At 62.5% G+C, this 22,200-nt stretch overlaps 4 protein-coding genes and 1 non-coding gene across 5 annotated transcripts in view; 3 read left to right on the forward strand and 2 right to left on the reverse strand.

Annotated features, from left to right (window-relative positions):
• Window positions 1-218: 218 nt before the first annotated feature.
• On the forward strand, window positions 219-6,861 carry R3HDM4 (R3H domain containing 4). The gene is made up of 8 exons (XM_027664364.1): window positions 219-323; window positions 2,603-2,757; window positions 2,894-3,012; window positions 3,283-3,406; window positions 3,867-3,952; window positions 4,922-5,007; window positions 5,329-5,384; window positions 5,980-6,861. Exons 1-8 carry the CDS (start codon window positions 280-282, stop codon window positions 6,081-6,083), a joined length of 774 nt encoding a protein of 257 aa, XP_027520165.1. The 5' UTR covers window positions 219-279; the 3' UTR covers window positions 6,084-6,861.
• A 112-nt stretch (window positions 6,862-6,973) lies between these two features.
• On the reverse strand, window positions 6,974-7,080 carry LOC113957186. Its single transcript, XR_003531084.1, has one exon. It is a non-coding gene; the product is annotated as a U6 spliceosomal RNA (small nuclear RNA).
• A 371-nt stretch (window positions 7,081-7,451) lies between these two features.
• MED16 (mediator complex subunit 16) lies at window positions 7,452-15,434 on the forward strand. Its single transcript, XM_027664314.1, has 14 exons — window positions 7,452-7,708; window positions 8,079-8,186; window positions 8,292-8,461; window positions 9,008-9,439; window positions 9,737-9,842; window positions 10,463-10,618; window positions 10,948-11,159; window positions 11,385-11,591; window positions 11,996-12,206; window positions 12,403-12,536; window positions 12,888-13,080; window positions 13,323-13,539; window positions 13,916-13,999; window positions 14,766-15,434. Exons 1-14 carry the CDS (start codon window positions 7,573-7,575, stop codon window positions 14,890-14,892), a joined length of 2,493 nt encoding a protein of 830 aa, XP_027520115.1. The 5' UTR covers window positions 7,452-7,572; the 3' UTR covers window positions 14,893-15,434.
• Window positions 15,435-16,787: 1,353 nt separating this feature from the next.
• Window positions 16,788-19,139, reverse strand: LOC113957140 (complement factor D-like). Its single transcript, XM_027664316.1, has 5 exons — window positions 18,931-19,139; window positions 18,575-18,728; window positions 18,187-18,331; window positions 17,548-17,805; window positions 16,788-17,260 (listed from the first exon to the last, which is right to left on the reverse strand). The coding sequence occupies exons 1-5, from the start codon at window positions 18,992-18,994 to the stop codon at window positions 17,087-17,089; spliced, it is 795 nt and encodes a 264-aa protein (XP_027520117.1). The 5' UTR covers window positions 18,995-19,139; the 3' UTR covers window positions 16,788-17,086.
• A 2,193-nt stretch (window positions 19,140-21,332) lies between these two features.
• The window catches only part of PLPPR3 (phospholipid phosphatase related 3), a 4,253-nt gene continuing 3,385 nt past the window's right edge, over window positions 21,333-22,200 (forward strand). The window contains exons 1-2 of the mRNA XM_027664315.1: window positions 21,333-21,466; window positions 22,043-22,183. Of these exons, the coding sequence (XP_027520116.1) occupies window positions 22,109-22,183 (75 nt within the window). The 5' untranslated portion in view covers window positions 21,333-21,466; window positions 22,043-22,108. The remainder of the gene's footprint in view (window positions 21,467-22,042; window positions 22,184-22,200) is intronic.

Genomic DNA, 22,200 nt, shown 5'->3' on the forward strand with positions numbered 1-22,200 from the left:
GGGGGGTTCACGAGGGCTTGTAAGGGGAGGTAGCGGGGTTTAACGGGGGGTTATCAGCGGTTATCCGGGGTTAACGGGGCCCGGCAGCCGCCGAGCCCCGGTTACACGGGCTCCCGCCGTGCCCCCCGTGCCCCCGCCCCCCGCGGCTCCCCAGGCGGGGCTCCCGCGGTCCCGCCCCCGCGGCGTCACTTCCCGCGGGCGGTGCCGGGCCCGGTGCCGCCGGTGCGGGCCCCGGGAGGCGGAGGTCGGTCCCGGTGCCGGGCCCGGGCCGAGCGGGCCATGGTGGTGCTGCGGGGCGGCGCGGGCCCCGAGGAGCCGTTCCCGTGAGTGCGGGCCGGGGCCGTGGGGCGGCGGGGCCGGGAGGGGCCGCCCGGAGCCCCCCGGGGCTGTCGGTGCGTTCGGGCGGCGGCGCCTCCCGGGACAGCCCGTCCCCAGCGCCCCCGCCCCGGGCGGCCGGGTCAGAGCGCAGCCCGGGACAGTCACGAGCTAATTAGTGTTCACCCCGCCGAGGTCACGGTGCTCCCGGTCACCGGGGCCGGGGAGCACGGCCGGGGTCCCCGCGCCTGGCCGGGGGGCCGGGGAGCCTGCGGGTTGTCGGGTGGGGTGTCCCGCGGTGGCTTTTGCTCTGTGTGTTGCTGCCGTGTCCTGCTGCTGAGGGATGAATAACAGGAACAGGTTGGAAACCCCCCAACAGGGAACGAGGGGCTGTGTGTTCCCTGCCTGGAAGTGGAAAGTGGAGGAGAAGCCACGCAAAACTGTCTGCTCCGGTGGCCCCGGAGCTGCCGGGCCCGTGTTCCTGGGGTCAGGGATGGCTCTGTCCCCAGGGAACGAGCTCTGCTGGGATCCCTGCCCTGGGATCCCCCCTCGGCCTGGCTGAGCTGGCCGGGACGGGGCCCTGGTGCCGAGGTCACCAGAGCTCATCCGACAAGGTCCTGAGGTCACTGTCCCCTGTGATCGGTGCTGGGCAGAGGTGGCAGTGCCAGGGCAGACGTGCCAGGGCAGACGTGGCAGTGCTGGATGCCAGGGCAGCCAGGAGCGGCCCTGGAGCCTTTGGGAACAGAAAGTCTCGTGTGGCTCAGCCCATTCCGCTCCCAGCCACGGGCCTCGGGGTGTCCCGGCAGCCCTGGGATGCTCCTGCCTTGCTGACACTCATTTTTATCATCTTTTCCCCTCCAGTGGAGGAGGAGGACAACAAGTCCCCCTCACTCTGCTGCCCTGCCCTGTGAGAGCTGGATAAATGTTGGCAGTGCTGTGCCTGGACTCCCCTCTTTGGGGGGCTCTTTCCAGGGCCGTGCCCGTGGGCTGTGACGGCTCCAGGGAGTGCCTGGCTCGCAGCTGTGCACTCAGACCTGAGCTGGGGCCGGCGTAAGGTGACTCCCTCTGTTTATGCTTTTTTTTTTTAGCCACCTTTGTATCAAAACTCGATCTGCCAGCCCTGGTCTGTCGCTGTGGCAGGTTGGGTTACTGTTCCCCACCCGTCCTTTGGGCATCACCGGGATATCTGTGCCCCTTTTATTCCTTCCAAGCCGACCTCTGCCATGGTTTTCTCTCCAGCTGGAAGTGGGTGGTTGTTTTTTTACCACCCCCCCCAGCACATGTCACTGCCCCCATCCAGGGGAAGGGAAAAAAAAAATCAAGGTTTTGGCATGGGTGAGCAGCTGGCTGCTGGCCCAGGCACAATCAGGTGGCACAACCTGCTCTGCCCTGAGCCCAGGGCAGCTCTGCCAAGGCCTGATTGCAGGGCCAGGGCTCCTTGAGCCCTGGGGCACTGGGAAGGAGGGGACACCGTGGGGAAGCTGTGCCTGGGGGGGACACAGCCCTGTGGAAGGGGCAAGGCCACGGAGCTGCCGTTGCAGTGGGAACAGCAGTCACCTTTGGCAGCTCCTCATCCCCGATGGACAGTCCTGGGGAGTTGTTTTGGGAGTGCTGGTTTTCTCACCCACCCTCTGGTGCTCTAAAGGAAACCCACACAACCCTGACGGAAGCTCCTTCGCAAGTGGGCAGAGAACAAGCAACGACAGTGAAACTTCCTGTCTCTGGTGTTTAGTGAACTTTGAAACCCGAGCAGTTGCACTCAACGCCCAGCGAGCTGCTCGCTCCTTGCTTGGCTCCTCTTTCACCCAAAGTTATCTCAGTTTATGGTCGTTCCTAAGTTGTGCCTGTGACTAACGCCCTGACTGCGGAATTGTTGTGAACAGCAGCCAAACACCTCTGGGTGCCCCCGGGAGCTGGTAGTGGCGTGGCAGGGATGATGTTCCTGCTGCTGATCCCACCGGGACGGTGCCGATGGCTCCACAGCACGAGCTGCAGCGGGGGCCTGGCAGGAATGGATCCGGTGGTTTTGCTTCATGTGCTGGTGGGGTTAATTACCCAGCATGTCCAGTGCTGACCTGCAGCTGCTCTGAGCAGGGCCAGTCCTTGGAGCTGGCAGTGACCCGAGGGGAACAGGTCCACGCAGTGCCAGTTGCAGGAACGCTGGTGGCTGATGCTCTACCTCCCCATCGCCCCCAGCACGGGCACTCTCTGTGCAGCCCCCTGTCCTCGTGCTGCCCCAGGCCCGGGGGGCTCGGGTGGGCTCATCCCTTCCCCCGTGTCCCCACAGGAGGATCGAGGACTGCCTGCCCCCGCTGGAGGACTCCCCGTCCAAGCGGTTCTCCCCGTCCAAGCGGAAGCAGTATTATATCAACAAGGCCATCCGCAACTCCGACCTCATCCCGAGGGCCAAGGGCCGCAAGAGCCTCCAGAGGCTGGAGAACAGTAAGGGCTGGGGCACGGTCTCTCCCAGGGCAGGTGGCAACCTCCCCTGAACCGTGTAGCAGGCAGGGGTGTACTGGGGGCACAGGGCTTCTCTGGAGGTGCTGTTTCCACTCTCAGGCTTTGCTCTTGCCCCCAGCTCGCTACCTGATGACACTTCTGGAGCGGGACGACTGCGGGAGCGACGAGGGAGAGCTCGACCACTCGGCCACCCCCAGCATCTTCACCGAGGCCTGTAACAACGAGACCTATGTGGAGGTGGGCTCAGCCATCCCCCGGCCTGGGGCTCGCTGGGAGGGCCCTGGCATGGCACGTGGTGCCTGTACCTCGCTCCTGAGGAACCCTCTGCCTCCCCTGCCTGAACTGGTGCACCCCAGGTTCTGCCTGGTCTGGTGTCAAGGCTGGGATCTGTGGGCCTGGTGCCCGGCTGCTGCTGTGTGTGCCAGAGGGCAATGAGGTCCTGGGGTGGGGAATCTCCAGGCAGATCCTCTCATAGTGAGTTGTGCCTGTGGTGGCTTCTGTTGTCAGATCTGGAACGACTTCATGAACCGGTCGGGAGAAGAGCAGGAGCGGGTCCTGCTCTACCTGGAGGAGGAGACCAGGAAGAAGCACAGGAGGAAGCTGCCTGTCAAGAATGAAGACAAATGGAAAGGTGCTGGGAGGGGACACTGGGTGGGAACAGCCCCTCCCTTTCCTTCCTTGTGTACATTTTGGGGAGGGTGACCTTCCCCGAGGGCTGCACCCACTCCCTGCACCATGTGTTTATGGTGGGGTGGGGGGAGGCCTGATCCCACCCCATGAGTGTAGCACTGGGGGGATTATGGCTGCAGACCTGTCATGGCCCCAGGAGGGTTTGTGGGAGCTGGGAGTGGCTGGGGCGATGGGCACAGCAGCTGTCCCCTGATGGCACAGCCCCAAATCCCCGCACTCCCAAACGCTCCCATGCTGGGGAAGGCATTGCTGGTCTGGGGGTGACTGTGACCCATGAGAGAAGGGGGTGCCCAGCCACTGGGTCCTCCTCAGAGGTGACACTTTGCAGCCAGAGCCGTCCCGCAGGCTCTGGGGTTGTGAGCTGTGTCCCAGTCCCTTCTCCCTTCTCTCTGCCGCTCCAGAGCTCCCGGCCTACACGCCCCAGGAGTGTTTCCAGCGCATCAGCCGCCGCCTGCGCGCCACCCTGAAGCGGGGCCGGATCCCCATGGTAAGCAGGGGTCCCGGGGGGGCAGGCAGGGGTCCCGGGGGGGGCAGGCGGGGCTCCCTCCACAGCCGTGTCCCCAGGGCTGTGCCCTGACCTTGTGTGTGGGCGCTGAGCCAGGGCGGTGCCGAATTTCAGCTCCTGGGAACGTGCTCCAGTCCTTGTGTGACCCTGCGGTGGTGGCTGGTTGCAGATGGGTTTTCCTGGCTCTGTTCAGATTTTTCTGGCAGTTACAGGACTTTTTCCAGTGGCTGTTATCCAGTCTCTGAGCAATGGGCAGCAGGTGACGGGTCAACCCGGCGTGTTTGCGCATGGGGAAAGCAATAGAGCATTTGGGGTCTTCACAGTGGCCCACGCAAGGTTATTTGGGAAAACTCCAATGCATTTTGAAAGGGGTAAAAGTGCACAAGCTGCTGAGCAGGATGGGGAGAGGTGGTGTGGGCTCAGGAGCTGGGCTGCCACACGCTCCCTGCGCTGCCTGCCCAGGCACTGCCTCTGCCGGCCCTGGGGTGCTGACTCCCCGCTCACTCTGCTCAGTGGGGCTGTTTTGCTGCTCTGTTTGTTTTCCTGGTGCTAATTAGAGCCTCTAAACCCAGCCTGGGCTCCTCCTGCCCACTGGCTTCTGCTTGTTTGTCCTCAAATGAGACGCGCCCGCTGCTCGTCTCCAGGGTCACGGTGCTCCGCAGAGCACTGCCCTGTGTCAGGAGGCACGAGGCTCCCCTGGCTGCTCTGAACACAAGGGACAGTGCCAGCCCTTGGCACACACACTGTGGAGTTGGCAGGGGCCGGATCCTTCCCTGCCTCGGGGGATGGAGAGTTGAGATGTCTCCTGTTCCAGTGCCTCCCCACTGTCTCCCATCCAGATTATTGCCTGGGAGCTGCTGGCAGTAGCTCCTGGGGAGCTGGAGGCCCCATAATGCTGGGGCTGTGCTCAGCACAGCCTCCTCCTCGCTGAGCCCCTGCCTCTCCTTACAGGGGACGCTGGAAGGGCTGGAGGAGGAGCTGCTGGCCTTCTTCTCTGTCACTCCCCACTCGGTCTACACAGCGCTGATGGACAACAGGTATTTCCCCAGCTCGGGGTCCTGAGCTCTGGGGTTCACTGTGTCCTGGGGCTGCCCAGTCTGCTGAGGGGCTCTGGGAGCAGATGACACTCCTTGGTCTCCCCTCAGCCAGGCTCAGGTCTCCATCTGGGGACACCCCACCTGGCCTGGTCCCCATGGAGCCCTGGGGGAGGGATGCACCCAGGGATTCCTGTGCAGAAGCTTGTGGCACTTTGTGCTCCCTGTCTGCTCCGTGGGTCCCTGGGAGGATTGAGGGCAGGGCAGGGTGTGGGACACTGTTCAGAGGCGTGTTAGCTCTAATCCCATCCCGATTTCCCCCAGCTTCGAGCGGCTCCTGCTCCACGCGCTCTGCCAATACATGGATCTCGTCTCTGCCAGTAAGTCTTGTGCCTGCTTGTTTTTGGTTTTGATTTTGTTTTTGTTTTCCCCTTTCCTCCATCACTATCTCTCCTCTCCAGCTCAGCCTTTTCCTCCTGGCCCCACCTCACCCTGGGGCTCACAGATAACCCCGTGCTCCACCCCCGCTGCCTCGAGCTCCCTGGGCAGCCCTGGCTGTGGCCACCAGTGCTGGGAGCACCCGAGGGGGTGGCCAGGCCCTGCTCTGCGGGAGGATTTGGGTGGCCCAAAGTGAGAGGCTGCTTGCAGGGCTCTCTCTCCTGTGGCTGCTGCCTCCTCCTAAAGAGCAGCCTGCCCTGGGCCTCCCAGGGGTTTTATTGCCAAGGTAGGGGAGGATATAGAGACACCAGACTCCATCCCTGCAGAGCTGCTTGTGGAAAACAGCATGAGAGCACTGATGATGGGGAGTAAGCCCACGGTGCTGGCAGGGACATGTGGAGGTGGCTGAGACTGGGGGGGCACAGAGCACAGGGGGGGCCATGAGCACCAGGGGGAGGAGTGGAGGGAGGTGGCTGGGCTGGGAATGCAGTGTCTGGGGGCACAGGGGTGTGCTGACTGCTCCCTCCCACCCCCCAGGTTCGGACATCGAAGGGAAACGTCAGATGAAAGTGAGCAACAAACACCGCGTGTTCCTGCCCCCCGAGCTGCTGCTCTCAGACTACCTGGGCCAGCTGAGCTGATGCCCTGAGGGCCGCCCTGCCCCTCCTTCGTCCGCTCTGGCCTCCCCCAGCCCCGGGGACCCTTGGCCCTTCCCTGCTGCAGGAGGGGCAGAGCCGGGGGCTCGTGGCTGTGCCCCCAGGGCTGGTGTGGGCAGGGCAGCCCTGCCCGGTGCCGCTGGGGTGCAGAGCAGGTGCCTCTCGCCCGCCCCGCTCCCTGCGCTGCCCTCCTGGAACTGTTTGTGTGTCTATTTATAACCCAGGTGTTTTTAAAAATAATCAGGCGGGGCCAACCCCCTCTGGCGCTGACGCTGGTGGGGTGATTTTGGTCCAGATTTTTCTGCGGTGAAACAGCTCCCGGCGGGTGCTGAGCCATCGCTGAGCCGGCGGAAGAGCCCGGGGGCTGCCGCGTTCCGGCGCCCACAGCCCAGGGAGGTGTCCAGGGGGGCTCCCTGTGCCCTGCCTGCACCACGGGGCTGTTTTTAAGTGTAATATAGCCTGTGTTTTTTATCACGTGTGTGTATATTTACGTGTGTGTGTGTGCTGGGGGGGTGCAGCCCCCTTCGGGGCTCTCCCTGCTTGCCCACAGCTGCCATGGGGGCAGGTGGGGTGGTTTTGGGGGGCTCTCTGTGTCCCCGACAAGCTGCTCGCAGGGTGTGCCCCGGGGGTCTTTGCAGGTCGCTCTGGCCCCAGAAGACACTGCCTGCCATTAACTGTGGGGACTCCCGGGGAGCCCCTCGTGCCTGCTTTGCTGGAGTGACTGGGCTGGGTGTGTTCAGGAACAATAAACACGGTGCTCCCCTGCTGCGGCTCAGTGTCCTTGCATGGGGATGGGGGGCCGGGCAGGGTTGGGGGGCGTCTTGGGGGGGTTCTCCTTTTGCAGTGCCCGCAAAAGGGGGGTGGGGGCAGGTGCGAAAAATATGGAACGCTTCACGAATTTGCGTGTCATCCTTGCGCAGGGGCCATGCTAATCTTCTCTGTATCGTTCCAATTTTAGTATATGTGCTGCCGAAGCGAGCACGGACTGAACGCTGCCTGCGGCAAAAGTTAGAGGTCCAGAATTTAAAAATAATTAGGACAGGGTGACTCAGTTGAGTTGCGGAAGGAAAGCTTGCATGAGTCTGTTCAGATTTTCCCGATGTTTCAACGCTTTACTGTCCTTCGACTTCTCCAGAATGCCCGAAATACGCGGGTTCTGTTCGCTGTCGCTGCCCCGGAGGGTTCTGGGTAGGCGTCCATGCAAATTAAGCCAGGAGTTGGCTGCCCGGCCCCGCCCCGCTCTGAGGACCCCGGCCGGGGGTGTCCGCGGCGGTGCCTGAGGCGCGGAGCGGGGCAGCCCGCGGGGGCGGGGCGGGGTCCTGGGAGCGGCGGGACCTGTGTCCCCCCGGGCCCTCCCCGCCCGCCGGGGCCTCTCCCGAGTCGGTCCCTGCGGGCCGTGCCCGTGTGACGGGCCGTGTGTCGCCCCAGGCAGGACCGAGCCCGTCCCGGTGCCCGCCGGGGCCCGGCCGGCGGGATGGACCTGGCGTACGTGTGCGAGTGGGAGAAGAAGCCCAAGAGCAACCACTGCCCCTCCATCCCCCTCGTGTGCGCCTGGTCCTGCCGCAACCTCATCGCCTTCACCACCGACCTCCGCAACGAGGAGGAGAAAGGTACCGTGTTCCCGTGGAGGGCGGGGAGACCTCTGCGAGCTCCCGGAGCACCGGCAGGCCCAGGATCCTCTGGGCCGGGAGGCCGGGGCTCTGCCCTGGCCCTGGCAGGGAACGCTGCTCCTGCTTTTCCTCCCATCCCTCAACCTCTGACGGTGTCCAATGGGTGGTTGTTCCCTGGTTGTTCCCCTAAACCAGGACCAGCTCCACGTCGGTGTCAGGCCCCTCACTGAGTTCCCAGCACAGTTGTTATCCTGCCCAAAATAATTTATGTAAAGTATTTAATGTCTTTCCCCACATCAGCTGAGGCTCTGTGGGCTCAGAAACAGTGGCTGGTGAGGAGGGACAGGGAGTCACCTCTGTGTTCTTGCAGATCTCACCCACATGGTCCATATCATCGACACCGAGCACCCCTGGGACGTGTATTCCGTGAACTCTGGGCACACCGAGGTCATCACGTGTCTGGAGTGGGATCAGTCGGGTGAGCTGGGATCCCTCCTGCTGTCCCTGTGTCCCAGAGCGATGGAGGGCAATTCCTGGGGGGTTGGGCTGTTCCCCCTGTTCTCACACAGTGCTGCTGTCCCAGGCTCCAGGCTGCTCTCGGCGGATGCCGACGGACACATCAAGTGCTGGAGCATGACAGATCACTTGGCCAACAGCTGGGAGAGCACGGTGGGCAGCGTGGTGGAGGGGGACCCGGTGGTGGCCCTGTCCTGGCTGCACAACGGTGTCAAGCTGGCGCTGCACGTGGAGAAGGTTTGTCCCAGCTCCGGGGGGAACCTGGGCTGGAACACTGGCTCATGTCTTGGCAAAGGACTTGGGATCCCACCTGTGTTCTGTCTGCTCTGAGCTCCCTCATGACCTTGGCCAAGTCCAGTAGGGGAGTTTTTTGCCAAAGAGGAAAGTTGGATTCCTGGTTCCTGCTGAATTCTGATGGGGTTTAGATCCTGGGTTTCTCTTGGCACTTTAAATGTGTTTCTCTTAGTGTGGTGTCTTAGTTCTGGGCTGGGACATGGAGATAGAGCAGTTCTTTCCTGACCAGTGGTAATTCAGAAGAAATGTGTTTGAGGTGCTGAGGTTTGATGCAGGGGTTTGGGCACAGGACCAACAGGGAGATGAGCTCCCTGTTTGGAAAGATATCTGACTGCAGACTCCCAAAGCCCGAGGCTGCCAAGCACAAGTTCTCTGCTTCTGTTGTTTTTAATTCCTGTGGTGTCCTGCAGAGATCCTGCCCCTCTCCCACGAGGAGAGCTCCACAGGCACAGAGTGCAAATGCCTCGGTTTTGCTGACCTTTGTTACAGTCTGGAGCGTCGAACTTCGGCGAGAAGTTTTCCAGGGTGAAGTTCTCCCCGTCGCTGACGCTGTTCGGCGGGAAGCCCATGGAGGGCTGGATCGCCGTGACCATCAGTGGGCTGGTCACCGTGTCCCTCCTCAAGCCCAACGGGCAGGTGCTGACGGCCACCGAGAGCCTGTGCCGCCTGCGCTGCCGCGTGGCCTTGGCCGACGTCGCCTTCACGGGCGGGGGCAACATCGTGGTGGCCACGTCGGACGGCAGCAGCACCTCCCCCGTGCAGTTCTACAAGGTCTGTGTCAGTGTGGTGAACGAGAAGTGCAAGATCGACACCGAGATCCTGCCGTCGCTGTTCATGCGCTGCACCACGGACCCCGCGCGCAAGGACAAGTACCCGGCCATCACTCACCTCAAGTTCCTGGCTCGGGACATGTCGGAGCAGGTGAGCAGCTGCTCTTAAGGCAGGTGGGAGTTCGATGAGGAACAAGGAGGTGGCTGTTTGCTCCACCTTGGCTTCCCCAGGGGCTCTGAAGGTGACCGGCGTGTCCTGCACTGCCCTTGACGTTTTGGTGCAGCTGGAATTAGGGACCTCACCGTTACCTCCCACTGATTCCATCCTCTGCTTTTTGCTGGCAGGGCATGACCTGAGTGGGAGCAGGACCCTGGGAAGAGAGGGTGGGAATGGCAGGGGCAGTGCCCTCCCCACTGTGACCCTTGTGCGTGGGGCTCTGTTCCACAGGTGCTGCTCTGTGCTTCCAACCAAAACAACAGCATCGTGGAGTGCTGGTCCCTGCGGAAGGAGGGACTGCCAGTCAACAACATCTTCCAGCAGATCTCACCTGTGGGTGAGTGTCTGCACCATGTGCTCTTAAGAACAGGAGTGTGGTCTGAGGGGAAAGGCAGGACAGGTTTTCACATCCCTTATCTCATATATGGGGTTATCCAGAATCCCACATTTATTTTCAGGTGTTCTCAGTCACATGCTTCACTCATCTGTTTGCATCACAGGCAGTGACTTGCCGTTTCCAGGAAGTGGTTTGGTTGTTAATTTCACAGCCATCCTTCCTGCTGGGAGCAGAGCCTCCCAAAGGACCAGAGTTGGGCAGCAGAGCTGGATTAACCCCCTGCCCAGGCTACCTGGGCTCCACCCGATCTCCGATAGAACAGAATCAGTCAGGGCAGTGTGTTTGGTGACATAGAAAGGATTATTATGTATAAGGATTCTCTAATCACCCCCAGCAGAGCCTTCCATGAGGGGAAATTTGGCAAAACAAGTTGTTTGTATAATTCAGGAAAAAAAATAGGGAAATACAAGGGAAACATATGGGAAGTATATGGGGAATATACTGGTCTGGTGGAATGAAGTGCCTGGTCTGTGATCCTGCTTGGTTGGAGAGTGTGGGCAGAAACATGGGATTTGATCTCTTAGGGACAGATGTATTGCTTATTTGCTTATTTTCCCCAGTGGGAGACAAGCAGCCCATGATCCTGAAGTGGAGGATCCTGTCTGCCACCAATGACCTGGACCGGGTGTCGGCCGTGGCACTGCCAAAGCTGCCCATCTCCCTGACCAACACGGATCTGAAGGTGGCAAATGACACCAAATTCTTTCCCGGGTTGGGTAAGGAGTTCCTGTTGTCTTTCTCTTAAATACGTGGCTTTTGCCTGAAAACTTGGACTTCTGAGCTGTACCTGAAGTAAAAATGGGAGCAGAGCCTATGGAATGCTCATGCAGAACTTTCAAAGGCATGATGTCTTCCCAGCCATCCCGTTGTGTTTCCATGGAAGAGGCGTATCTCTGTGAAATGCAGACGTGGGGCCTGGGAGCCCCCAGCCCTGTGACTGCTCCTTGTTGCCACCTGGACTTCGATGGTGGCCAGAGCTTCGGGCGAGGGCCGTGCCGTGCTGGGAGGAGCCGCTGGCTCAGCCTCAGTTGTCTCCTGTCCCCAGGCCTGGCCTTGGCTTTCCACGATGGCAGCGTGCACATCGTGCACCGGCTGTCCCTGCAGATGATGGCCGTGTTCTACGGCTCCTCCTCGCAGCGCCCCGTGGACGAGCCGTCCCTCAAGCGCCCGCGCACCGCGGGGCCCCTCGTGCACTTCAAGGCCATGCAGCTCTCCTGGACCTCGCTGGCCCTGGCCGGCGTGGACAGTCACGGCAAGGTTGGTGCTCTCTTACAGCCGGGTTAGTTCTCATCCAGGCTCTCCAGGTGAGGATGGGCCACTCAGAAAATGCTGGGAATTCCAGCTGTGCGATCCATGTTAGATGGGAAGGGACGTACCCCATGGCTGCAGGAATTGTTGCTGTGTCAGGAGTGGCCCTGTAGCTTTGTTGGATGTTTTCAAGGTCATTCCTGATACCAGTGTTCCTTTTCCTCCTCCCTTTAGCTGAGCATGCTCCGCATCTCCCCCTCCATGGGCCACGTGCTGGACATGAACATGTCCCTGCGGCACTTGCTGTTCCTGTTGGAGTACTGCATGGTGACCGGCTACGACTGGTGGGACATCCTGCTCCACGTGCAGCCCAGCATGGTCCAGAACCTGGTGGAGAAGCTGCACGAGGAGTACATGCGCCAGAACGCGGCCCTGCAGCAGGTCGGGGGGCAGGAGCTCTGGGCTCACCTCGAGGGTGGGCATGGGGGGCTCAGGGACTGGGAGTGGGGAGCAGCCAGTGCCACTCCTCGGGAGACAGGCAGCTCTGCTCTGCTCTGAGTGCCTGGCTCAGGCAGTGCTGGAGCTGGGACGGGCTTCCATGTTAGCAGTGTTTTCTGTCACTGGCATCAGCGGGTCTCTACCTGTTGGAGACTTCGGGTGAGATGGGGAAGTCTATTTTTGGCAGATTCTGGGAACAGCAGCATTCACGTGCACAGTGTTCATTATTCCTGTAACTCCTGTGGCAGAAATTGAGAGCAGAAAATAAAGCAGCAGCAGCAGCTTTAATGAGCTTATGCTAATTCTGCCTTTCCCTGTGCATTTTGCTGCATCTCCCCGTCGCCCAGGTCCTCTCCACACGCATCGTTGCCATGAAGGCGTCGCTGTGCAAACTCTCCTCCAGCACCATCGCCCGTGTGTGTGACTACCACGCCAAGCTCTTCCTCATCGCCATCAGCTGCACCCTGAAATCGCTGCTGCGCCCCCACTTCCTCAACACCCCAGACAAGAGCCCCGGGGACCGGCTCACCGAGATCTGCTCCAAGATCACCGATGTAGGTACTGGCAGCTCACAGCATCCCACACTGCCTTCCCAGTGTCTGGGGTTGGATTGTTCCCTGTCATTCAATACAAAGTGCCATGATGTCTTAGCAACTCCTAGGTTTGAGGAGGAAGAGGAGGGTGACCTCCCTGGGGAAGGTTTGAGGTTTGGATCCATCTTCCTGAGCCAGGTGATGTCTCGCTTCTGTTCCAGACATTGACAAGGTGATGATTAACCTGAAGACAGAAGAGTTTGTCCTGGAGATGACGACGTTGCAGTCCCTGCAGCAGCTCATCCAGTGGGTGGGGGATTTTGTACTCTATCTCCTGGCCAGCCTTCCCAACCAGGTGAGACCCGGAGTGCCAGGAACAGACCGAGGGGGCACAAACACCCATGGGCAGTGTTGGGGAGTTTTAATCAGGACCACATATCCCTGTGGGGTGTGGGAGGCGCTGGGGAGGAGTGTAAGGATCAGCAGAATTAGAGAAGGGCCCTTCCCGTGCCCGTTGGGGGCCGGTGACGCAGTGACCAGCACGGTACCCGCAGGGCTCAGGGAAGCTCCTGGTGCAGCTCTGGAGACCTCCCGCATCCCTGGCAGCGGGTGCTGCGGGGGGAGTGCTGCTGGAAACAGGAGCTGTGTGGGTGCAGAGCGCTGGCTCGGGCGGGTGTGACCCCCCCACGCCGCTGTCCCTGGGCAGGGCTCCCCGGTGCGCCCCGGGCACAGCTTCCTGCGCGACGGCGCGTCCCTCGGCATGTTCCGGGAGCTCATGGTGGTGATCCGCATCTGGGGGCTGCTGAAGCCCAGCTGCCTCCCCGTGTACACGGCGACCTCCGACACCCAGGACAGCATGTCCCTGCTCTTCCGCCTCCTGACCAAGCTCTGGCTGTGCTGTGAGTGTGACCAGTTCCCTGAACAGTAATTCCTGCCTCGGTGGGGCTGGTGCGTGCGAGGAGTGACTGTGGGACATGGCTCCAAGGGGGTCTGGTGCCTTCGGAAAGGGCAAGTGCAGCTGCCAAGGTTATTGTTTTCTGGGCTGTCTTGGCAGTGGAGGAGGAGGCTGCACGCAGCTCTCTGGAGCTCTGAAGCAGAATTGTAAAAGTGTTGTTGGTCCTTTACTTCATTTTCCATACAGGTCGTGAGGAAAATCACATCACGGAGCCTGACGATGCCCTGATCGACGAGTGCTGCCTCCTGCCCAGCCAGCTGCTCATTCCCAACATCGACTGGCTGCCCATCAATGACGGCATCATCAGCAAGCTGCAGAACAAGCAGCTGGTCCGGCTGCAGTTTGGGAAGGCTCCTGGGCTCGTTGGCCACACTGTCTCTTCCCAGTTCGATGCCTTTGTCAGGTACAGACTTGTGGAACGAGTGGGTGCTGTGGTGAGAAGGGGTGTTGCAGACGTTGCGGTCTCTTGGTAGCTCTGTGGTTTGGGACACCTGGGGGTTTGACTTGTCCTCTTGCTGGATTGACCCAAGAGCAGTTTATCCTCTCTGCTTGAATCCATTTCTCCACTTGTGATGGGCTGGGAATTTGAAGTACTGAAAAGCAATGGCAAATGGGGGAAAAACCCTCTGGTTTGTGATTAATTGGTTATTGTGTCTGCAAATCCCACGGCACTGGGTGGGCAGAGCCTCTGTCAGGTTGGCCACTGAAATGCAGCTCCCTGTCCTGGGAGCTGCCTGTGGAAAGTGACACTCTGGGCAAGTCCTGTTTTCCCTCCCCAGGGCCCCCGGACAGCCCAAAATTGACCACCTGAGGCGGCTGCACCTGGGCGCGTACCCGACGGAGGAGTGCAAGTCCTGCACCAGGTGAGTGACACAGGTGTCACTGCTCTGTGCACCTGGGCTCGGGCAGTCCTGGATGTCCTTCAGGAGCTCTCTGAGGGGGGTTATGGCTGTGGCTAAGATGTCCCCAACCTGGGACACTCAGGGCATTATCAGAGAGTGGCCTCTCTGTGGCCTGGCCCTTGGGTTAAAAATCAAACAGATGAGATTAAGTTCATAAATTAACAATCTGGTCAGTGGAGCCTGAGTTGGGCCTGGAGGAGTCTCTATAGTGACTCCTTTATATGATTCCCAGTTCTGCAGGGCTGGTCCTTAAAGCACCTGTGTGCTTGGAGTGGGGTTGGGGAGAGGAACCACCCAGCACCCCTGCTCCCAGTTGTCTTTCCACCCAGGCTCGCATTTCGTGCTGGCCTCCTCATCCACCCTCACGGGAGAGCCTGGATTTCAGGATAATGGCTCAGGGAAAAAACATCCATCTAGTCATGTGATTGAATTAGCCTTAATTACTGGGTTTAATAGAAAGCCTCTGTAGCACATCATTTTTGTGAGATGACTGTCGGCTGTTTCATGTGTAAACAGCAGCTGGGGCTGTTCCGCTCCAGGAGGGCCCTCAGCAGGATTGTTGCTCGCTGGTTTCAGCTGGTTTTGGTGCTCTCAAGAGTCACCTGCAGATGACAGGAGCTGTTTTCCCCCGTGGATGGCCCCATTCCTGCGTGATCCGTGCAGCAGCCCAGCAGCCCTGGCTGTTGGGGGCCCCCCTGGGCTGGCTGCACCCCCCGTGTCCCCCCAGGTGCGGCTGTGTCACGATGCTGAAGTCGCCCAACAAGGTGACAGCGGTGAAGCAGTGGGAGCAGCGCTGGATCAAGAACTGCCTGTGCGGGGGGCTCTGGAGGAAGATGCCCCTCAGCTACTCCTGAGCCCTTCCTGGGGCACAGTGGGGGCCAAGAGCCGTGTGGGGCTCCCTCCATGGAGGGGTCATGGCAAGGGCACAGCAGCTCCTCTCCTGGAACAAACTGCTGCCGCTCTGCCTTACTGAGCTGTGCTGGAAAACAGAGTGGAGGGAGCTCTTCTTTTCCAGGGAAGAGCTGGAAGGCAATGCCAGGGGTTTCCCCATCATTTGGGGCCTGGGAGGGGAGAGCCTGGCTGTGTGTCAGGGCTGTGCTGGTGGAGCACTCTGGGCAGAGAGAGATGACGGGGTGGCTGGGGGGGAACAAGGTCCCAAGTGTGGCAAACAAACACCTGGTTCCTCATATCCATCCTGTGCTTCTGGCTGCTTGAAAAGTGCCACGTGGGCTGGGCACTCCTGGGCCCTGAGCAGATCTGCCCCTCTGACAGGAGCTATCGCCTGTGTGCCCATCAGTGTTGGATCAGAGCAGGAACATGAGTGCTGCTGCCTGGAATGAACTCCCCCTTTGGCTCTTGCTGTTGTAAATAAAAACTCCCATAATTTTGTACAGAACATGTGGTTTGTTTCTGTGGTGTGACGTGGCCACCCAGTGCAGGGCCAGGGCAACAGAGCCATGGGAGAGCCCCCAGTACATCTGTCAGGAAAAGAGCTGCCAGGGGCAGGGGAAATGGATGTTTTCAAGGTCAGTGCCACATCCTTATGGACATGTGAGTAGAAAACATGAGATCCTTGGGGTTGGGTAAGTCTCCAGCTTCAGGCAAAGCCAGACACTTGAGCGGGTCAGAGGAGGAGCGTTCGTGATGCAGCTGAAAATCCTGTTGGACTTTTGCCCTCCCGTGGCCCCCCTGGCTGCTGCTGCACTGGGCAGGAAATCACAACCTCCCAGTGCCAGTGAGGCTGTGCCTGTGGAGCCCCTGCCCTTTGGGCCTGCTCTGTTCCCCGGGGTCCTTCAGCTCTTAGGGAGGAGAGCCTGGAGCCTCCAGCTGTCCTGCATCCCAACCAGCCAATTTCATGTCCCCACAGACCCTTCAAGGGAAGCAATGAGCCAGTTTTTGTACATTCCTTCTGGAACTGCATTTTCATTATTACTGAGAACTGGAGCTGGTGACAGAGAGCTCATTCCCCAAACTCCAGTGAATGTTTCACTGTACAGAGCTGGATGAGCTGTGCAGAGCTTTCCCCCTCGCTCTTCTGCTGGTTATTAAGGACAATCAAATGTCTAATTAGAAAACTGCACCTTGTTAAGGCTCTTTTCCCCTGTAAGTAAAACTCAGTCGAGGCCCTTTGTGAACCTCTTTTTCTCAGAGAACAGGTTTGGGGTTATTTAATATTTGATTGGGAACAGGGAGCAGCAGCACAGTGCTGGGATGGAGCAGGAGGATGGAGCAGGGGAACAGACATTCATGTCCCACCCACCATGGAGCTCCCAGGATGGGACTGGAAGGGTCTGGCAGTGCCCTGGGCCGTGCTGCTGCCCCGCTCCCATCCCTTGTGCCTTGGCCCCGCTCCCGCCAAGGACTGGGGAGTTTGGAGAGTGAGGGTCTGTGGGGGGGACATGGGACAAGGACCAGGGTTATGGTGGGAAGATGGGGCTGTGCCTCGCTCTGCTTCTCGGCTCCTGGGACAAGAGGGACCCAGTGAGAGTCCTGTTGGGTCCCAGCACAGATCCCTCTATAGGAGCCGGAGCCACTGCTGCTGTATCAGCAACAGGCAGAGTCTGCTTTCCCAAGTGTTCACACAATGACCCTGCAGGAGGTCCTGGCTGTGGACCTTATCATGGCCACACCACAGGATGTGTCCCCTGCTCCCACCCAAGGCCACACAGTCCCCAGGGGCTCAATCTCCACATCTCCCACCCCATGTACAGCTCCCCTCAGTGGGGGCTCCTGCACAGACTCCCAGCTCTGCAGAAGTCATCATCACTTTATTGCAGCGATCGTGGGCAGCGTTTCGGGCACCTTCAGCAAAGCCTGTGGGGGACTGTGACCCCCCATCCTCCCCCAGCTGGGCCCTGTGCTTTGCAAGTAGGGACCCAGGGACCCCCTTCCCTGGTTCTTTGCCGTCCCCTCCTGCTGTGGGGGGACGCTCCGGGAGCGGGGTGGGCGGCGATGGGAGCCCCTGGTGCGCAGCGGGGCAGCGGCGTGGGTGCTCTGGCCGTGCTGGCAGCAGCAAGCCGTGGCGTGGAGCAGGTCCCCGGGGTCCCCTCAGCGAGAGTCCCCCTCCCCATCGGCAGAGGCCATGACGCCGTCGATCCAGGCCGCGTAGGGGGCCAGGCGGGTGTAGATGGCCGGTTTCTTGTAGTTGCCGCAGACGCGGGAGCCGGCGGTGACCACTCCCTCGGCCACCCCGCCGCAGACCAGGGGGCCACCAGAGTCCCCCTGAAGGACCAAGGCTCGTCAGCACGGCCAAGGGTTTGCTGGGATGCCCCAGCCCATCTCCCATCCCTGATTGCTGTCCCCAGCCTCCTGTGAGCTGCCCTGCAGCGGCCTGCACAGGGTACGGAGCCCCCTCAGCTCAGGGACGTGACCTCCTCCTGCACCGCTGCCCCGGCCTCTCCCAGGCTGTGGAAATTCTCCTGCCTTGCCCCTTCTCCCGGCCCCCCACGGGGTGGTTGGCAGCCCCAGCCCAAGGGTCCAGCCACGGGCCCACGGGAGGCAGGCAGTACCTTGCAGGTGTCCTTCCTGCGGGAGTCGGTGCACATCATGTTGTTGGTGACGGTGCCGTCGTGGCGCGTGCGGTGGTTGCAGACGTCGCGGCTGATCACCGGCCGCTCCACCTGCTGCAGCCTGTCGGGCCTCCTCCCGCTGTGGCTGGTGATGCCCCATCCCGCCACCTCGCACACCGTGTCGGGCGCCACGTCCCTGTCCTCCCGCTGGAACGGCAGCACCTGCACGTCCGTGTTCAGCTCCGCTTTCTCCTCCAGCTGCCACCAAGCAAGAGGGGACCCGGGTCAGGGGGGCAGCTGTGCCCACAATCCAGCGAGGCAGGGCAAGCCCAGCCCTGACACCGGGATCACCCCAGGCCTGGCCATGCTCAGGGCTTTGCCTCCTGACCAGAGCCCCAGGACGCAGCCAGAGACCAGAGCTGGAGCCACCAGGAAGATGGAGGCATTTGGATGCAGGTCAAAGGTCTTTTGCGGGGGAAGTAGGGATAGTCCCATGGGACAGGGAGGAAGGGACAGGGGAATCAGGCCCAGCATGACCTTGAGGGTTTTCTCTGGCCTCAGTCAGTGACCCTGGAGGGTCCCAAGGGACAGCGGGATTTGCAGGAGTGGGGAGGAGGGTCCCAGTGGCCCCAAGCCCACCTGGAGGAGGAGGAGGTCGTCCTTGTTGTTGTGCTTGTTGCTGCCGGGGTGGGGGAACTGGGCGCGCACCCGGTACAGGCGTTTGTGGGGCTCCTGCTCCGTGAGCGAGTGTGCACCCAGCAGCACCTGGAAGAGTTTGTCACCCCTGGAAGAGAGTCAGAGTGTGGGACAAACAGAGCTGGGGGTGTTGCTGCACCAAGCCATGGAAATGGGGTGCTTGGGGGACCAGAGACCCCCCCCAGGGGTACCAGGAGCCCCTGCAGCCCCTGCTCAGCCCTCACTGCAGGTGGGATCAGAGCCCCGCGCTCTGACACCAGTCAGGGCTGCAGAGTGGGATTTGGCCCTAGTCCAGCAGCCCCCCAGGCATGGAGCTGACCCCCCCACTCACGTCTCCTCGGTGCAGTGGGCAGCGCTCAGCACCCACTGCTCGGCGATGAGGAAGCCCCCACAGACGTGCTGCCCATCCAGCTGCAGAGAGGCCATGAACGGCTTCAGGTGGGGCCTGGCCTCGTAGCCCCCCAGGATCCGTCCCCGGGGCTGCCCTGCAGGAGAAAGGCCCTGTCAGGTGAGGGGCACGGGGCAGTGTCACTCCCGTGGTACCCTGCTGGGTTCCTGGACCCTGTGGGTTGTGGTAGCACCTGGCTGCAGGTGGAGGCAGGAATTGGGGGGCTGGGCAGGAAACCCCCCCGTGCTGGGGATGTCGCTGCCCTGGCCCCATCCCGGGGTTCAGGGGGGTGCACTCACCGTTCACTGTGGCCTCGAGCAGCAGCAGCACAGGAACAAGGACAGGAGCAGGACTCAGCCCCATGGCTGTGGAGCAGCCCGGCGGTGCCTCTGCCCAGCTGGGGGTGTGCGGGAGTTTTGGGGTGCGCGGGGGCTCCGGGGTGGACGCTGCTCACCCGGGGCTGGGGCTGGGGCTCCCTTTTATGTCCAGTTTGGGACGGCGGGGGGGCAGGAAAGGGGAGGCGAGGGAGGGCGGGGGGGTTTCCGCAGCGTGGGCCGAGTGTTTTGAAATATTCAGCTTATAAAAGGGGTCAAGAGTTCTTGGTATAAACAGGGTGGGAGGAGGAAACAGCCCGGCCCAGCTGCTGGCCCTGGCACACGGCACCGGGGATTTCTGTGCCGGGGTTTTCAATGCCTAAAAAGTTCCAGCTCGTGGCACATGAAGGCTCCAGCACATTCCATCCCCCCACTCAGAGCAAGGACCCCCACCAGACGTGGGGGGGGTCCCTGGCAGGTGCTGGGTGCCAGCTCGGTGGGTGCACAGGGATGCAAACCCATCGCCTGGGTTTGCCCTTGGACTGACAAGGACAGCGGGGTCAGGGCCGCGGGGGGACACCCCAACCCCGAGGGGGTTCCTACAGGGCTGTGGGTTGCGGTGGTGGGAAGGGTGATGGCAGCGACAGGGGCGGTGTCCGGGGTGGCGGTGGCGGTGGCAGGGGCGCCAATGACGGCGGTGCCGAGGATGCCGGTGGCGGTGGCAGCCCCGGTCCCCTCTGCCTTTCTCCCCGGTGCCACTAAGCGGAGCCACCGCCTCGGATCCCGCCCGGTCCCGGCGCGTTCCCGAGCTCCGGAGCCGCCCATCGCCCCCGCCCGGGCTCGTCCCCGGAGCCCCTCACCCCGCCCCGAGGCTCCTCCGCGGGGCCTGGGCCGGGATCCCCGCCCGCCCGAGGTCACGCTGCCCTCGCCCTTTGCCGGGACTGCCGCTGGCCACCGTGGCCACCCACAGCTGGGTCCGGCCGTGCTCCCGCCACTGCAGCCAGGACCGAGCAGGGCTCCCGGGGACACCGGGCAAGGGGCTGGATCTCACCGCCCCCCCTTCTCCTCCTGCTCCCAGAGCCTCTACAGCTCCGAGCTGCCGTGCTCCCTTTGTCTGGTGGCACAGACGCTCCATCCCCCCGACTCTCGACCCCCCGGCCCCCCCCGCTAACGGAGCCCCCGGCAGCAGCCGGACAGACTGACCAGTGAGGAGGGGGCCGGGCACGGGGGGTCCCCAGGGACTCAGGGGTCCCTCTGCGGGGGCAGCTTCGCGTCCCCGCTGTCCCCACGTGCTGGTGGCACATGGCGGGCGGGGGTCGGAGCACGCGGTGGTGTGGTCGTCGCTCAGCCTGGGGATTTTCTGCAGGGAGAGCGGCTTAATCGCGGCTTCCAGGGATTCGGGATTTAGATGTTAAATACGCCTGGAGATTTCTGCCCACTTAGGGCCAAAAATGGAACAAGGGCAGCGTGTGGGGCCACACAGAACCTGGATGGGACCAGGAGCGGGTGGGTGGGGGGTGTGCAGCGGCCGAGTGTGGGGTGCAGGGAACGGGAGATGGGGTGGGGTGCAGGGAATGGGGTGTGGGGCGGGGCACTGGGTAGAGCACGGCCGGGATCCACTGCAGGTGGAGGGGGCAAGGACAGACGGTGCCAGGGTGCCACCCCCTCCCGAGAGGTGCCAGGAGTCCCCGGGGAACAAAGGGAGCTGCACCCACTTCCTCAGGTCCAAGTTAGGGAGACTCCCGGCACCGTCCCTGGGGCTCCTCGTGACCGCGGGCCCAGGACTCGACCCGAGTCCCTCCAGAAGCCCCTCCCGGTGCCACGGGAAGGGCAGGTGCCCCCCACCAACAGAGGCAGGTGGGTGTCGGGGGGTGGCAGAGCTCCGGGGCGGTGGGTGCGGCGGTCACACCCCCCCCATGCTGCGGGACTCCCGCTTCGGCACCTCCCGGGTCTCCGCAGCCCCTGGGCGAGGGAGGGGGCTCTGCAGGGCAGGAGACTCCGCGGGTCGGGGGTCAAGACCCCTCACGCAGCACAGGGCGGGAAGGGTTGATCGGGACCCCGGCAGTGGAGGCAGCCCCGGTGGGCGGCGGCCCCGGGACCCCCCGGTTCCCCTCGGTGCCCCCCGGTTCCCCTCGGTGCCCGGGCAGGGTCTGGGGTGCGGAGCGGCGCCCAGCGAGGTCGGTCCCGCTGCTGCCTCGGCCCCGCCCGGCCCTTTGTTTCTCCTCGACCCCCCCCAGACCCCCCGAGATCCCCCCAGACCCCCTTGGATGCCCCTCCCTGGCCCGACGGGGGCTCGATGGGGGCTCGGCGCCCCAGGAGGGGCCGGGGGCGGCGGGGCGGGGCGGGGAGCGGCGGGCGGGGGAGGAGGAGGAGAAGGAGGAGGAGGAGGAGGAGGAGGACGCGGGGGCGGAGGAAGCTGCCGCTCCCCGCGCTCCGCCGAGGCAGGAGCATCCCGGATCCCGGGGACCCCCCAGCTGCCACCGCGCCCCCCGCCCCGCTGCGTCCCGAGGCCGCCTCTGAGGTGAGTGAGGGGCACAGACCGGCACAAAGGGCCGCTCCTCCCTCCCTCGACACCTCCTCCCATCCCCCGACCCCGACCCCCGCCCGCGGCTGCGGCACCGTCCCTGCGAAGGGGGGGTTCCCCACTGCGCCCCCCGCCCTCCCGGTCATACCCCCGATTAATCCCCCATTATTGTCCCCCCCCGTTATTACGCCCCCGCCGTTCCCCCCCGTCACTCCATCCCCCTTATGCTCCCCCTCATTTCGCAGCCTGGGCTCAGTGCAGTCTCAGGGGTTGAGGCCGGGGGGGGGCCCGGGGACCCCCATCCCCGGCCCGGCTCTGCGGGTGCACACCCCCTCTCCACGCCCTCCGCAGCAGCCTCGCCGCCTGTCGCGGTAGTGGCCGCCTGTCGCGACAGACGAGCCTCCGCCCCACCTGTTGTCACACCCCCTGGTTCGGTCGGGCCCCCCCTCAGAGTACTGGGGGAAGTGGGGCACCCCCAGTCCCAGCAGTGTCCCCCTGCTGAGTGGCTGCCAAGGGCAGTGGAGTGACCGAGGGTGACCAGGGGTGACCCAGGATGCCTGTTCCCCCCCACAGGGTGACACTTCAGCCCCACAGGGCAGAGGCACAGCCCGGTGGGCCCCCCGTGCCTGCCCCAGGACCATGATCCCCCCCAAGGAGAAGGCCCGCGCCCCCAAGGACAGCATGACGCTCCTGCCCTGCTTCTACTTCGTGGAGGTGGGTGTGGGGTGGGT

Source organism: Corapipo altera, unplaced genomic scaffold (assembly GCF_003945725.1).
Source record: "Corapipo altera isolate COAL_440 unplaced genomic scaffold, ASM394572v1 96, whole genome shotgun sequence".
Taxonomy (NCBI): domain Eukaryota; kingdom Metazoa; phylum Chordata; class Aves; order Passeriformes; family Pipridae; genus Corapipo; species Corapipo altera.

Coding starts and splice junctions, on each gene's coding strand:
- MED16 (XM_027664314.1), top strand. CDS start 7,573: ATGGACCTGGCGTACGTGTGCGAGTGGGAGAAGAAGCCCAAGAGCAAC. Junction 8,462..9,007: donor TGGCGCTGCACGTGGAGAAG/GTTTGTCCCAGC, acceptor CCTTTGTTACAG/TCTGGAGCGTCGAACTTCGG. Junction 9,440..9,736: donor CTCGGGACATGTCGGAGCAG/GTGAGCAGCTGC, acceptor TCTGTTCCACAG/GTGCTGCTCTGTGCTTCCAA.
- LOC113957140 (XM_027664316.1), bottom strand. CDS start 18,994: ATGGGGCTGAGTCCTGCTCCTGTCCTTGTTCCTGTGCTGCTGCTGCTC. Junction 18,729..18,930: donor GCTCGAGGCCACAGTGAACG/GTGAGTGCACCC, acceptor TTTCTCCTGCAG/GGCAGCCCCGGGGACGGATC. Junction 17,806..18,186: donor ACGACCTCCTCCTCCTCCAG/GTGGGCTTGGGG, acceptor GCTTGGTGGCAG/CTGGAGGAGAAAGCGGAGCT.
- R3HDM4 (XM_027664364.1), top strand. CDS start 280: ATGGTGGTGCTGCGGGGCGGCGCGGGCCCCGAGGAGCCGTTCCC. Junction 324..2,602: donor GGCCCCGAGGAGCCGTTCCC/GTGAGTGCGGGC, acceptor GTGTCCCCACAG/GAGGATCGAGGACTGCCTGC. Junction 3,407..3,866: donor GAATGAAGACAAATGGAAAG/GTGCTGGGAGGG, acceptor CTGCCGCTCCAG/AGCTCCCGGCCTACACGCCC.